Source organism: Diadema setosum, chromosome 9 (assembly GCF_964275005.1).
Source record: "Diadema setosum chromosome 9, eeDiaSeto1, whole genome shotgun sequence".
NCBI classification, from domain to species: domain Eukaryota; kingdom Metazoa; phylum Echinodermata; class Echinoidea; order Diadematoida; family Diadematidae; genus Diadema; species Diadema setosum.
The window spans coordinates 26,145,163-26,161,835 of record NC_092693.1 but is presented as its reverse complement, the minus strand read 5'-3'; the positions used below and the strand labels follow the sequence as shown (position 1 = coordinate 26,161,835).

The window sequence follows — 16,673 nt, the reverse complement described above, 5'->3', positions numbered from 1 at the left end:
TTTTTCGTGTCTCATGTATTTGATTCCTCTAACCCATAACACATGTCTCTTGGCGGAAACCTCTTGATATCGCACGTTGGGAGACGTGCAATAATTAGCTGGTATGAAAAGTTATAGTACTTGAGCATAATAATTATTCTGGACCAAATCAATTTCGTAATGGTTGTCACCTTTTATTCACAACCTTCTCATATATTTTAGCCTTCTAATCCAACGCACATTATTTTCTTCTAGATAAAACCTCTTGATATTGCACAATTATAAGCAGAGTGGTATAACGAGTTGATACATTACCTTAGCATATTCTCGTGGGAATTAATTTTGTCACCGTTTCCGCCCATTTTCGATGCCCTTATTTACAACATTCTCACGTACTTACAGTCCTTAGACCGAAGGACATGTCTCATGGAGGAAACTGCTTGATATCGCACATTAACAAGCATGCAATTCTTAGCAAAGTGGCACGAGTTCTTGCATCTTCCAACCATATTTAGGAAGGAATGATTTCGTCACCGATCCGCTGTTATATTCTTTTTATTCACGTTTTATTTACAACTGCCTCGTGTATTTGAGCCCTCGAATCGAAAGCCCATGTCTCTTTAAAGGGACTGTACAGTACTGGTTGAGATGGGGATTCATGTTTTGAACATTCCTAAGTTGTTGTTGTTGTTGTTTTATAGAAAGAAAGAAGAGAGGAAAAAATGGGGCCCTATACAAATAATTTGCTCCAGACAGCACTTAAGATAAAACAGACATTATAGATCTTGGAAAAATATAAACAAGATTATTAAATATATATGTATGTACCAAGTCTCCACAAAGGAGCTCATTAAGTCTCCACGGGGGAGCTCATTGTCTCCACAAAGGAGCTAATTAGGTCTCCACGAGGGAGCTCATATGATATTTATGAATACCTCAAATATTCCTAAGTGAAATGATAAAAAACCTCTTATGAAATATGAAAGAGCATGTAATTTCAAGAAGGATTCAATGTTTATTTGATGAAAATTGGTTTTCAAATGGCTGAGATATCAAAAAAAGGATAATAGTAAAAGGCGACAGGCCACGCCATTCTTTTTTTAGGATCTCTGTGTTTCACCTTGTTTTTGGGTATCTCAGCCATTTCAAAACGATTTTCATCAAATAAACTTTTGATACCCCTTAGAGTTGCAAGCTCTTTGACATCTCATAGAGTGGTTTCCGAATATCACGCAAAACGTTAAAAGCTAAATCCTCACCTCGACCAGAATTGTACACACCCTTTAAGGTAACGAAAAAAAAAAACTAAAACGGTGACGAAATCGATTCATCCCACAGCATGCTTGGGTAATTATTCATCAAGTCGTATGGTAGTGCCACTTTACTTATCAAGAAGTTTAATCGACGCTTAAATTGATTTTGCCACCGTTGCCCTCCATTTTCGTCACCCTTAATCTACAACTGTGTCTCTTGATGGCTTTTCTCGAAAGCACCTGTCCAACGGAAGACTTCTTGATATAGCACATCGAGAAAAATGCAATTCTAAGCAAGGTGGTCTAAAAGTTTCATGTATGGCCTAGGCATATCCTGGGCGGAATGATTTCGCAGCCTTTTTTCGTCACCCATTATTTATAACTGACATGACTGTGTCATGTATTTAAAATGCACATTCAGGACTGTAACATGAATGTTATATCATTCGGAGGTTATTTATTTTTTATACCTTATATATTATTTCTTGTTCTCTGGTTTGTCGAGAACATTGAAAGTGATAAACCATAATTCCATCATGAAAATCCTAGTCAAACTCATTCCCTAGGGAAATAATCTAACTACACTACATTTGCCACAAGCGTGTTTTTTTACTGTCAACGGTCAACCACCAACTCTGCATTGTCGCCTGCTCTGCAGTGCTCTCAGAAGTCTGAAGTTGCAATTTCGTTACCTATCTGAAATGACTATTCAGCATGTTAATCAAAGAATTTGTCAAATGGAGGTTATCTCTTGGTATTGCGAATAAAGGGTCGTATAATCATGAAGCTACAACATTTCAATGCTTCGGCTTTGCTTCTGAACAAAAACATAAATAATAATAATTTTATTATTATCATTATTATGTATATTATTACTAGTATTAATATTATTAGTAATATATTTATGTTTTTGTTCTGAAGCATGCCAACTGAAAGTTATTTGTTACCATCGCACATAGCGATGGGTGCAATTCTTACAAAAGTTATTGTAGCAATATTCTGGATGAAACTGATTTCGTCACCCTTATGTGAAGGATTTGAGTTCAAACAGGGTTATGTGTTATACACACATAACAAGATTTCAAAAGCAGACCCTTTCAATATTTCGAAAATGAAATAAGGCTCATAATTCCTAAAGTTTGTTGATCTAAAATGATATATGGGATCATAGCACCAATGGTCCTCAATGGACCCACTCCTGGAGATGACATGAACAAACTAGAAACTGCACTCACAAATGTACACATGTACAGCATTTCTGATTTTATTGAAGATTTATATTTTTTGTAAAGATTCTCTAATTTTGGGTTCTAGGTCCCCTGGGGGCCTGCAAGAAGTTATAAGTCAACATACAGGTCATACGGAATATACAGAGTGACTTCAAGAGCATGATGCCTTTTTTCTTTGCAAGTTTCAACATATTTGTTACATTCTCAGGAATGCCTCTTTCCTTCCTACACAGCCAGGCTGTGCAGAGACATCTTTACAGCATATTAACTGCAATTCAGAAACATTTTGTGATTTAAATGAAATAAATGACATGGTAATAGTCTTAACTAAAATTATCACTAAATGTGAAGAATATCCCCACCTAAAAAGGGGGTTGGCTCAATCCACAATATTTTTGCATGCTTTTATTGAAAAAAAAAGTTGTTACCATAGCAAAGCATTGTTCAACATTGATTAAAGGTGTTTTGCTTATTTAAAAATAATGTTGGTCACGCGCCAAATCTCATGTCAAATGCTCAAAAACTTGAGTGCGCACAATCCACTCAAGTTTGTGATTTTCATAAAAAAATGTTACCATGACAATTGTTTGACATTGATGAAAGATGAAGTTTGCACAGCTACATACTGAAGGAATCACATGTGCCACATTTCACTGACATTAGATTATTTTGCACATCTTAAAACCGCAGTGGTCATATGTACCAAATCTAACGTCAAATGTTAAAAAACTGAAGGAGTTGGCTAAATACAGCTGTATATAATATTTTGGAACAAAATATGCTGTCACTATAACAACACACTGACAATGATCGATGTAAGATAAAGTTTGCACATTTACATACTATAATGGTTACATGTGCCAAATTCAAGTCAACTGCTCAAAAACTGAGGGAGTTAACACAGTCCACAATATTTTTGTATGATTTTATCGAAAAAAATACTGTAACCACGGCAAATGCATCATTCAACTTTGATGAAAGATGTGTTTTGAGCATCAGAAATTTACATTGAACTCATTTTTCAAACCTCAAGTCAAATGCTTAAACCTGAGGTAGTCAGCTAAATCCACTCATCATTTCCATTGAGAAAATAATGTTACCACGGCAACACATTGCCCTATGACAAGACAAAGTCTGCACATCTGCATACTGAAGCAGTCACATATATGCCAAATTTCAAGTTAAAAGCTCATAAAGTGAGAGTACGCTACATTCACAAAATGTTTGTATAATTTTCATCAGAATATGCTATTACCATAATAATGCATTGTTCAACAATGATGAAAGATTAAGTTTGCACATCTATGTACCACAGCTCTCACATGTGCCAAATTTCAAGTCATATGCTCAAAGACTGAAGGAGTTAGATGAATCCACAATATTTTTGTATTCTTTTCAGTGGAAAAATGTTGTTACCATGGCAACATATTGTTCAACATCGACAAAAGATGTGTTCTCCACATCTGCATACTGTAGTGGTCAGATGTGCCAAAATTCAAGTCAAATACTTAAAAAAAACTCAGGGAGTTAGGTCAATCCACATATTTTGTATGATTGCCATAAAAAAAAAACTGCTGTAGCCGTGGCAACAGATTTATTCACAAAAAAAAAGTGTTTTACACAACTACACAACACATTGATCATATATCCCAAATTTCAACTGAATTGGTATAAAACTGAGAGTAGTTCAATCCAAAATATTTTGTAAGATTTCTTCAAAATTTGCCGTTGCTATGGCAACGCATTATGCAATACTAATGAAAAAGGTGTCTTGCATGTCTTTCTTTGATAGTGGTCACACACGCCAAATTTGGGGTTAATTGCTCAAAAAAATTATAGTTCCGTTCCAAAGTTTTTATGAGAATATGCCGTTGCCATGGCAATGCATTATGTGATACTAACAACAAGAGACCCGCGGGTCTAGCGCTCACCCGAGTATTGCAAGTTCACCTTTCAAACAGTCACTCATCTAAATTACACACAGCTCTACCAAAATTTGACCAGGCATTCTCAAAAAATGATGAGTAAGATTGTGTATTTTGTACAGGCTAATTATGATGTACAAAATACATAATAATCTTACTCATCTTTCAGCACAGGACTATAGGTTCAAAAAGGTTACTCAGCTGACGAGAACCTCGCAACCACATTCCGATCAGGTACCATACTCGAGAACTGAATCGCATCGCCATTTGTTCTTTCTAAGAACTGTAAGGAACTGGAATTCCCTGTCGTCAGAAATTGTTTCAGCCCCATCTGTGGGATCATTCTGAAACCGATTAACGGTTGATCACAGTGGCGAGTTATTTTCTTCAAATTTTCTATGTGCTTGTTAATATCTGTAAATAAACTGTATTATAATGTAAATAGCACAGTCTGCAAGAATCTTCAGCCTACTGAAGGAGGCAGACTTAATCAGAAGAAGAAGAAGATGAAAATGTACAATTAGGGCCCAAAGTCTGACCCCAAATCATAGTATAAATTTTATCAATCACTTCTGGTTCTAGAGAAGAACACTTTTGTTAAGATTCCAAATTTGTGGGGACAACGGATGGACAGACGCCGCAGGCGATCCCTTAGTCTCCCCTCACCTCCGGTGGGCTCGACAAAATGCTGTTACCATGGCAACATATAATTCAACAATGACGAAAGATCAAGTTTGAACATCTATGAACTATAGTGGTCACATGTACCAAATTTCAAGCCAAGTGCTCAAAGAGCAACATTTTGTAAGATTTCTTAAAAATTTGCTGTTGCCATGGCAATGCATTATGCAATACTAACAAAAAAGGTGTCATGCACATCTTTATTTGATAGTGGTCCCACATGCCAAATTTGATGTCAATTGCTCAAAAAATGAGAGAGTAGTTCGATACACAAGTTTCTTATGAAAATATGCATTTGCCATGGCAACGCATTATGCTATACTAACAAAAAAGGTGTTTTGCCCATCTACCTTTATTTGTCACACATGCCAAATGTGGGGTCAATTGCTCAATAAATGAGAGAGTGATTCAATCCACGTTTTACAAGATTTTTTTTTTAAATTTGCCGTTGCCATGGCAATGCATTATGCAATACTAACGAAAAAGGTTGTATTGCACATCTTCCTTTGATAGTGGTCACACATGCCAAATTTGGGGTTAACTGCTCAAAAAATGAGAGTAGTTGGATCCACAAGTTTTTGTGAAAATATGCTGTTACCATAGCAACGTATTATGCGATACTAATAAAAAAGGTGTTTTGCACATCTACCTTTGATAGCAGTCACGCCTGCCAAATTTGGGGTCAATTTCTCAAAAAATGAGAGTAGTTTGATCCACATTTTACAAGATTTGTTAAAAATTTGCTGTTGCCATGGCAACGCATTATGCAATACTAAAGAAAAAGGTGTCTTGCACATCTTCCTTTGATAGCGTCACACATGCCAAATTTGGGGTTAATTGCTCAAAAAATGAGAGTAGTTCAATCTACAAGTTTTTATGAAAATGTGCCGTTACCATGGCAACGTATTATGCCATACCAACATAAAAAGTGTCTTGCACATCTACCTTTGATAGTGGTCACACATGCCAAATTTGGGGTCAATTGCTAAAAAATGAGAGAGGAGTTCATCCACAAGATTTTGCAATGGACCGCCCGACTGCCCGCCCGACCGATCGACCGGCCACCCGACCTCAGAGTGATTCCTATATACCCCCCCTACACACTATGTGTGGGTGGGGGTATAAAAACCCTTAATTTTGGGAAGTGTCGGTCCCTCGGGGCCCTCCAGGAGGGACGCAGTGCCCATTTCAACAAATTGAGTTCCTATGCCCCTTGGGATGCTACCTGCCAAGTTTGGTCAAAATGGGTCACGGGGTTCTCAAGTAGAAGATGAAAATGTACAATTTAGGCCTCATTAGGACCCCTCCCCACCCCCCTCCCCTGGGTCCCAACGGGGGCACCCCTGATTCCACCATGAACAAACTTGAAACTACAGTTATCAATGTACTAACTCGTAGTATTAACTTAGCTCTATCACTTCTGGTTCTAGAGAAGATTTTTAAAGATTCCTTAATTTTGGGGGGTTTGGGCCCCACTGGGTGGCATGGTGCCCATTTTAACAAATTGAGATTCTAACCCCCTATGGATGCTACCTGCCACGTTTGGTGAAAATCGTTCTTGGGATTTTCCAGAAGAAGATGAAAATGTAAAAAGTTCACGCATGACCATAGAGCTGTATTTACATATCGCTAGAGGGTGTACTCATTATTTAAATCGCTGTGATCGCATGGAGAGCTCGCCGCCATTACTAAGAGTGGCAAATGAGAATGGCAAGTGCATATGCACGCGCACTGCATCTGCCAAAATTGTGCATGCAGACGATATTGCCAGTGCGTACTTGGACTTTAAATAATTTTGTATTTTGTATTATACTCTGTAGTACATGTATTCATTTGTGTGATATGTTCAGGACTTTGTGTGTGTGTGTGTGAGAGAGAGAGAGAGAGAGAGTGTGTGTTTGTGTGTGCAGGCATATTCACTATGTCCCATTCAAATTATTGTATTTCTAATTAAAGTTGAGGTGTGGGCTTCAGTAAGTGTGTGTGTGTGTGTGTGTGTGTATTTGTGTTTGTTATGGATGTGTATGTGTGTGTAGGCCTACTTGTGTTTGTTATGGATGTGTTATGGATGTGTATGTGTGTGTGTGTAAGCCTACCCCAGTGCTTGCTATGGATGTGTTATGGATGTGTATGTGTGTGTGTGTAGGCCTATACTTGTGTTTGTTATGGATGTGTTATGGATGTGTATGTGTGTGTGTGTTTGTGTCACCCATGCGTGCGCGCGTGTGTGTGTGGGTGTACAAGTAATGATCCTTTGATCTCAAAATACACCAAATTCACTCTGAAGCTACCTTTTTTTTCAAATAGCCTAGCTACTTTTGTAAAAGTATGGCCTTTTCCTCTGATTTCAGCGATTTTGCTACCCTTTTCACATACGCGCGTACATCGCCCGTCCGTGAAAAACAACCCCTTTTACACGCATTATTTAATACAGGACTCGTAATGGCAGTGTCCCCAGGGCTGGAGGTATTGGAGACCTCTCCACCCCCCCCCCCCCAAAAAAAAAAAAAAAAAAAAAATTGTATGCCACCATGTGCCTCCCACCCCCATCCCGTTTAGAAAAAAAAAAAAAATATATATATATGCTGAATAAACAAATAATCACAGTAGCAGTTCAGGGTGCCCCCTACAAAATTGCGAGGCCCCCAGTGCCCCCTACTGGAGAAATCCTAGCTATGCCACTGATTCCCGCCCCCGGGGTTATCTCCAAGTCGCGTTCACCACTTGATCAATCAGAGCTAATTAGCTGCGTAGCTGCACTTGAATGTCCGCGATGAACAATCAGCGCTCAGCGTATGAAAATTGATATACTACTGAGGAGATATTGTATGTAGCTTTACTTTACATTAAAAATAGCCATTATATTGCGTAACGCGTGGTTTTGTGATTCAGATTATCAAATTATCACTCCAATCGTTGATTTTCAATGCGTGTACGTCTTGCAAAGGAGCAAATCCGGCGTTGTCAACCCCGGTTGTCAACGCAACGGTACATTGCTAATACACAAGCGATTCGCACTGTACTGAAGTTTTGCCACTCTTAGTAATGGCGGATCGTGCTCCATGCGATCACAGAGCCTTAACGTGCGCGCGTATGACGAGTCCGCACTCTAGTACGTATAATATAGAGCTCTATGCGCATGACGCACGACAGACGCCGGATGAAGAACGATCGCAATAGCTCACTTGAGCCTTTGGCTCAGGTGAGCTAAAAAAGGTGTCTTGGACAGCAGTCACACATGCCAAATTTGGGGTCAACTGCCCAAAAAATGAGAGAGCAGTTTCATCCACATTTTGCAAGATTTTTTCCAAATATGCCATTGCCATGGCAATGCATTATGCAATACTAGCGAAAAAGGTGTCTTGCACATCTTCCTTTGATAGCGGTCACACATGTCAAATTTGGGGTTAATTGCTCAAAAATTGAAAGAGTAATTCGATCCACAAGGTTTTATGAAAATGTGCCGTTGCCATGGCAACGCATTATGCGATACCAACAAAAAAGGTGTCTTGCACATCTACCTTTGATAGTGGTCATATAAGCCAAATTTGGTGTCAATTGCTAAAAAATGAGAGAGTTTGATCCACAAGATTTTGCAACGGACCGAGCGACGGACCGACCAGCCATCTCAGAGTGATTCCAATATATCCCCATACACACTATGTGAGGGTGGGGATATAAAAAAGAGGGAATTAGCCAAATCCACAAAATCTTTGTATGATTTTCATAAGAAAATGCTGTTACCATCGCAGCAGTCTTCATCCATGACAAAAGATGAAGCCTGTACATCTCCATACTGTTGTGGTCACATGTGTTAAATTTCAAGTCAAATGCTCAAAAACTGAGGGAGTTAGGTCAATTCACATATTTTTTGTATGACTTGTATCAAAACCGATGTTGCCATGGCAACAAATTTCTTCACACTCATGAAAACGGTGTCTCGCACAACTACACATTACATTGATCACAGGTGCTGAATTTTTGCTTGAATTGCTTTTAAAGGGATCATATAGTTTTAGTTGAGACCTAAATTCAGGTTTCTAACATTTTTTGGTGAGATGATGAGAAATCTTTTATGAAATATGAAAGAGCATGTAATTCCATGAGGAATTCAACATTTATTTGATGAAAATTGGTTTTGTAATGGCTGAGATATACAAAACAGAGCGATTCTAGTAAAGTGTGGGACCCACACTTTATTACGATCGCTTTGTTTTATTTTGTTTTTTGGATGTTTCAGTCATTCCAAACCCGATTTTCATCAAATAAACTTTGAATTCCTCTTAAAATGGTATGCTCTGTACTATTTCATAAGTGTTTTCTTGGTATCTCGCAAAAAGTTAAAGCCCAATTCTCATCTCCACCAATACTGTACCATCCCTTTAAAGTGAGAGTTGGAGTAGTTCAATACCGGAACACATTTTGTGCGGTTTTTATGAAAATTTGCCATTGCCATAGCAATGCATTATGCAATACTGACAAAAAAGGTGTCTTGCACATCTCAATATGATAGAGGTCACACCTGCCAATTTTTGAGTCAATTGCTAAAAAATGAGGGAGCAATTTGATCCATAAGATTTTGCGATGGACCGACCACTGCCCAGCCACCTAACCTCAGAGTGATTCTGCATACCCCATACATATACTAGGTGTTACAAAAAACATTTCCCACTTTTGATTCTTTATAGTTCAAAAACTATATATCAGATAACACTAACATTGATATGAGCAATAGCTGAATACTGTAAAAGTGGAAATTTTCGCGGTGTTGAAATTTTCGCGCATTTCGCGCAACCAGAAACTAGCGCGAAAATAAAAACATGCTAATATTTTTGCTTGCCATACGTTTCTGTGCGTGAGGTCTTGATTCCGCGGAATTAAAAACACGCGAAACTCTTCTGACCCGGCCTAGCGCGAAAAATTAGTCGCGCGAAAATATCCACTTATACAGTAGTGTACAATTTTGTTGGAGGTAATTTGAAAATGAAAGTATGATTCAGTTTCATTAAATTCAACATTAATTTGTCAGTTAGGTTTCAGATTTTGCTCTATTTTCAACCCTATGTACAAAACTTCAACTTTGCACAGGGGGTTATTGGTGTGTATAGGAGTGTGTTGCTGATACCCAGACAATGGTCCTGGACAATGGCCAGGATTGGAATGCTCTATTACATATTCATGAGGAATTCCACTATCACAGCTAGTCTTTATTCATTCTGAAATGCGGTGTATGCAAGCACATGGAAACATGTGCTCACTTTTTTTATGTGCATGCATTTCACCCTGTGTCATGAATTCAGACTAGCAGTGCTCAGGGCAATCCTCATAATTAATTTATAAAGCATTCATGTGCCTTGCAGCAGAGCTCTAAACAAGTGGTAGCCATGTCTATTGTTCACGGTCATTGTACGCACACACTCATATACACATCATTGGTTCCTGTGTAATGTTTTGTACAGAGGGTTAAAATTTGCTCAAAATCTGGAACCTAACATTGAAATAAATCATTGATTTCATGAAACTAATATAGGCTTTCATATTCAAATCACCTCTAACTAAATTGTACACTATTCAGCTATTGCTCATATCAATGAGTTTTATCTGATATATAGTTTTTGAACTACAATGTATTAAGAATCAAAAGTGGAAAATGTTTTATGTAACACCTAGTACAATGTATGTGTGGATGGGGGTATAACCAGGGAGGTGCTAGAGAAGGAGAGACAACTACTGCTCTCCTTTGAATTCATGCGCGGCGCCGCCGAGAAGTGCTTTGACAAAAGAGAGCATCAATACTACAGGTGTTACCCATGTGCTTTGACAAAAGAGAGCATCAATAATCAGGACTAGCGCTCTCACATCTAGTAATACTTGCCCCTACTGCAATTCGCTCTCTCTTTCAATGTGATGGCAACAATGAATTTGTGTAACTTGAATTGAAGCAGCGAACCAAAATGCAGTGTAAAACTAACAATTTTAACAGCAAATAGTTTAAAAGCACGCTGGAATACGCTTTAGCGGAGTACTGTATTTGAAAGATCAAAATATCCCAGATTAAAAGATAAAAAAACAAACATGCACAATTATGCGCATTATAGAAAAATATTAGGTTTTTAAGAGGGTCTAATTTTCATTTCATTTTGACTTGCGCATTATGAAGAAACTAGAAATACAGGTTTATAATATTGAATTCTTTCCTAAACTATTCTAAATCAATTTGAGTATTTCATTTAAAATGTTACGGTGAAATAAAACTTGCAATTCAACGAAAGGTGAAATGCGTTCTTCGTCTCCAAACTTCGTCTTGCAAACCAGAGCGGCGCCGAGCATGACTTCAAATGGAATGCTAGACATCCCATTGTAACGCCTTGAACCCAAACATGTGTTTGCATGAATTACGAAGAGTTGCCACTCCATCTCTGTAACACCTCCCTGGTATAACAATCGTGATTAAGTATCTAGTACAGTGGTCTCTCAACCAGGTATACCATTTAATCAGATGCTTGACAAACTTGATACAAACTGGAACAGGTCTGATGCATGTTATCTTTACTGCATAGTCAGGTAGACATTTTCCAAATAAACCTCATCTGTTCTTAAACGGGTAGACATTTTCCAGATAAACCTAGTGTATTTTCAGTTTTCTGCTAAAGTCCTTAAAAACAGGTGTACATATTATGAATTCTGAAGAATCTATGAGGTGCCAAGAGACAACAGAGCTTGTTATGTTTATGTTTTGACAATATGAATGGGAAGGGTGCAGTCAATTTATCATATCAGTACAAGTGATGCATTTATACATGCCAGGTACAAACCCTTGAGCCTGCAACACTATTTCTACCTAAACTATATACACACACACACACACACGACATACAGTCAAACTCGGATACCTCAAATTCGTTGGGACTGAAGAAAATGGTTCGAGGTACGCGAATTTCGAGGTACGCGTACGTCGAATTTTCTTCGACTTATCCGAAGTTTATCGTTGTTCAACATAGTATCTGTTGTAGTGCCTACTGATTGTTTGCATGCTTGTCAATTGGAATTGAAACGACTTTTATATGAATGAATTGAATGAAAATCGGAATTGAAATGAAAATTTCAGAAAGAAAGATTTTGGTGGCCCGATAGCACCACCAAAAAATTCGGATGTTTGCCTTTACTTTTGAAAATGAATAGCGGTAACAATCGGCTACGTAAGATGCTAAAATAAATGTCAGATGTTTGCTTTTAATTTTGGAAATGAATAACGGTAATATTCGACTCGGTATGATCCTAAAATAAATGTTGGATGTTTGCTAATACTTTGGAAATGAATAACGATAAGACTCAGCTCCGTATGTCGCTAAAAATAATGTCAGATATTTGATTTTGCGTTCGAAAATGAACAAGGATAACATTGGGCTCTGGAAGACGCTGGAATAAATGTCGAATATTTGCTTTGACGTTCGGAAATGAAAAACTAATATTCAACTCCATACAATGGTTTGATTAATGTCGGGTGTTTCCTTATACTTTCAAAAGGAAATAGCAATAACATTCGGCTCCGGAAGATGCTAAAATAGATGTCAGATGATCGCTTTTATGTTCGGAAGTGAATAGCAGTAATATTCTGCTCCATACGATGCTAAAATAACTTTCTGGTGTTGGGGTTTTTTCTTGTTAGCTGTGTAGGCCTACCGGGTATTTCTTTGGGCGCGCGATTGTTAAGAATATTTACAGTCGAGTGTGAAAAGATTTGTGACATGTCTCAGCTCTCCACGCGCGCTTAATCGGAGATGCTGAGTGATGTTGCAATTTCGATTCGAGCAACATGATGTTGGGGCTACATGCCCACTGTTTACAAAATCATGCTGTAGACATTCACTCTACACATGGATTATAGAGAAAAAAGATGAGGGTAGGAGAGAGGAAAAATCTTGCCGACTTGTCATGATTATGACCTGTTGCATAAAACTTGTAATCAAACCAAGGTCAAATAGAAAAATGAAAATCTGTTTATCAGTTATTCATTTATTATTATTATTATTATTATTATTATTTTTTAACAGGACCTACATAACTGCACCATCACAGAAATGGAATATGGTAACAATTGCATTTTTTTTTAATGTGACTTACCATATCATAACATGACTAGTCAAAAGTAAATTGTATATTCATGAATGGTGAGCCTGCACTTGTGCAAGCAGAGCGTCAGCATAGATTGCTGATTACTCAGTATCCTTTGCAGATGGTCATCAACAGGGTAAAACCTTCACTGTGTTTGTACATCAATATGTCATTTTCCCTTTAAGCATTACGAGACATACTGTGTTGTGTATGTAATACAGATGGGTGCATGATTAGTGTGTGGTAACTGTGATGTACATAAAGAGAGTGCTCTCCAGTTAATCAGTATACCACTTAATCAGTACAACACTAAATAGAGTGAGAAATGCTCTGTTCGACACTATACCTGATTTAGCGAAGAGTATAGTGAGGTGCCCGCAGCTCGTCAGGGGCCTGAATACCGTCGACCCGCTTAGAAGTGCACTAAACAAAAATTTATGCCCGGGACTGTGTTCAGTATGCTTGAAACTTAGCAGGGCTACCACAACCAAGCAAATTGTGTTGAAAACTGAACAGTTTTCGTGAAAACCTGAAATTTTCATAGGAATATGTGTTATATAAGTATCATCACTGTCACTCGCACGCATCTTTTACGTGTATGTCTATGGGAGCATCACGGTCACCCACGCATGTCTTTTACGTGGTGACGAGTTGCGGGCCCCTTCCTTAGCGCACAACTATTCTGCATCGTTCGCGTTTGACGACGATAGTTGCAAATTTTCGATATCAATCAATAAACTTGTGATTCCATTGGAATTTTCAGCATTTTTCCTGTACCGGTATGTGAGTTGGATTTCAAAGAATTTCAGTGGCGAAATGTGATTCAAATATGCACAAACATTAACTATGACGAGGTGCTGGTCACCCAAGTATTCTATATAACTTTTTTTCCAGGAAATAGGTGAACCAAATTACCGAATAACAAAAACTGATATGAATTGTCATTACTGCAAAATCCTCCCCAGTGTGGTTATTTCAAAACACATAATTATATTGCGCAACTTCATTTTTGAAGCACAGAACAAAATTCTGTGTACGAGCATGACATATGACAAAAACATTCATTTTTATATCTTACTTGATTTGTTTGCTGCAAGTCAGTGCAGGCCACAGGATTCACTACCAAGGGCATATTTTTTACACAGTATACACACAAACATGTGGCACACATTGTGTGCTCACTACATACAGAAAGTGTATTGCTGTGCTGTGCAAAGGTCATGATTACAAACAAGAGGCCCCGTCTCGCACTCACCTGAGTACCGCAAGTTCATCTTCTATGCATTCTTGCAGACTCTTACCTGAGAATCTTGAAAACTTGGGGTGGTGATTATGCATTTGCAAGACGAAATGTAAATGTCAAGATTGGTCTGAATTTGGTCTCCCTCCCCTCGCTTCCCTTGGCTCATTCCCCTGATCTGTCACAAACAAACTTAGAACTACAGTTACTAATGTAAATCACATTTAGCACTAATGTAGCTTTAATAATTTAAGAGAAGATTTGCATTGATTTATTAATTTGGGGGTTTTGTCAGTCTTCACCCCCAACTTGGGCATGTGTTCCAGGCTCCCTGGGGCCCCCAGATGGGGAATAGTGCCCATTTGTACACATACATATTCTATCACGCAAGTACTAATACATGCCGAGTTAGAAAACTGATCATGCATTCTCAAGACGAAGATGCATATCTACAGTACAATTAATACACTAATTTGGACCCAACCCCCCGGGCCCCATGGGGGGCACCCCTGGATCCGTCATGAACAAACTTGAAACTACAGTCATCAATGTACTAACTCATTGTATTAACTAAGCTCTGTCACTTCTGGTTGAAGAAAAAAAGACTTCCTCGGGCCCCCAGGTGAGGTATAGTGCCTATTGGAACAAGGAGAGATCATATCCCCCTAGGGATGCCACCTGCCACGTTTGGTGAAAATCATGAGGTTTTCAAGAAGATGAAAATGTAAAAAGTTTACACTCGACGGACAATGGATGATGGATAACGCAAGCTAGACGTCAGACAAAGAGTGATGACTATGGCTCACTTAAGCATTAAGTTAAGATTAACTAAATATATGAAAAACTCATACAACACCTACTGAGAATATTTTGAAGTACTTAGCAGTTCAAGATATATGAAGAAATCAACTTTGAATGAACAGTAAAATTTAACAATGTCTATGAGGGCTGAAGCTTCACTGAAGTACACATAAGCACTGCACATGGTATTACTTGCCAACTTATTCAGGTGATCAGAGTAGAGGGTATAACTTATGGTTATGGGCTATAATTAGCGGATGCTTCTACTCCTGAAAGCTTGTTAATGGATGCATGTAGAACATCCCTCCCCCTCCAAAACAGAATATTAATACCAAGTTTTGGGGTTTCACTCTGAATTTATAAATGCAGGTATTAAAAAATTATCATCTACTTTTCTCTTAGAGAAAGCAAGAGGTTCCCACAAACAAGACTTATTTTTTGTTACCAGCGGGTGGAGCTTCAGCCACAATCAGTGTTAGTACTAATGAAGCAACCTGGACATCCATTTTCACTGGCTTTAGTAAGAATCTTGTGGTCAACAGTACGTTGTTGTCTTGGTTGACAAATTGTTGCAGTATCTTGATGTGTCCTTCAAAGATTTTAATGAATTCAATTACTCACATGTTATTTAACATGTCAAGAAAACATGCTTTATAGAGAGGAAATAAAGAAGATGAAATATGGCTAGTGTGAAGTTCAGAATCAGTTTGCTGGAATCTGTTGAGGTGGTCCTTGTGGCACTATGGATGTAAAGAAGGTAGATATGAAGATCCAGGTTGTTGCTAGTAATCCTGGCCTGGGTGGATCATCTGGCTCTGTGCCCTCTGTTCCATCAGTGTCATCACTGTTACTAGTACTGCCATCTGATTCTTCAGGCTGCAAAATGAATGAATGAATGAATGATGAATGGATTTCCACTCTTCTTGCTATAAATTTTGCCATTTACAGAGTCAGTATACAACCTGCATGGTTACAAATTTATCTTGGTTTGTCCATTGCCTTAACCAAATATAGCCCGGATTCTTTTGAAATTGCATTGTACTTGCTACTTGCCCCCCCCCCCCCAAGATCTTGGTCGTCAATTGCCCAATTGTGGCGAAAATAAGCACGCACATTGCCCATCCATAACCTCCAATGATTTATTAATTTTTCCCAAAACATGATCATTTTCCCAAAGTTATGCTAATTATGCTTATTTGTGCATCAATTCTTTAAATTCTTAAACAAAAAATGGGCTACTGTAGTATAATTAACCCATATCGGGCCAACGCATTTGTGTAAACAAACACCGCAGTGGCCCAGCACCGTTTGCGCACACACGCCGACAGGCAGACAACTCTCCAAACAATCGCTCTTCATTAGCAAGCAATGAACAAAACATAGACAAATTATGTGTCATTTGAAAGAGGGTAAAATTCCCTTTAAAATGATATATGACATGCTGCCATTC

General features: G+C 38.2%; 1 protein-coding gene across 2 annotated transcripts in view; it reads right to left on the bottom strand.

Annotated features, from left to right (window-relative positions):
- Positions 1–13,123: 13,123 nt before the first annotated feature.
- LOC140232533 (homocysteine-responsive endoplasmic reticulum-resident ubiquitin-like domain member 2 protein) overlaps positions 13,124–16,673 on the bottom strand; it is a 113,386-nt gene continuing 109,836 nt past the window's right edge. For both annotated transcript variants that reach the window (XM_072312631.1, XM_072312629.1), the window contains exon 8: positions 13,124–16,099. In XM_072312631.1, the coding sequence (XP_072168732.1) occupies positions 15,926–16,099 (174 nt within the window). In that variant the 3' untranslated portion in view covers positions 13,124–15,925. The remainder of the gene's footprint in view (positions 16,100–16,673) is intronic.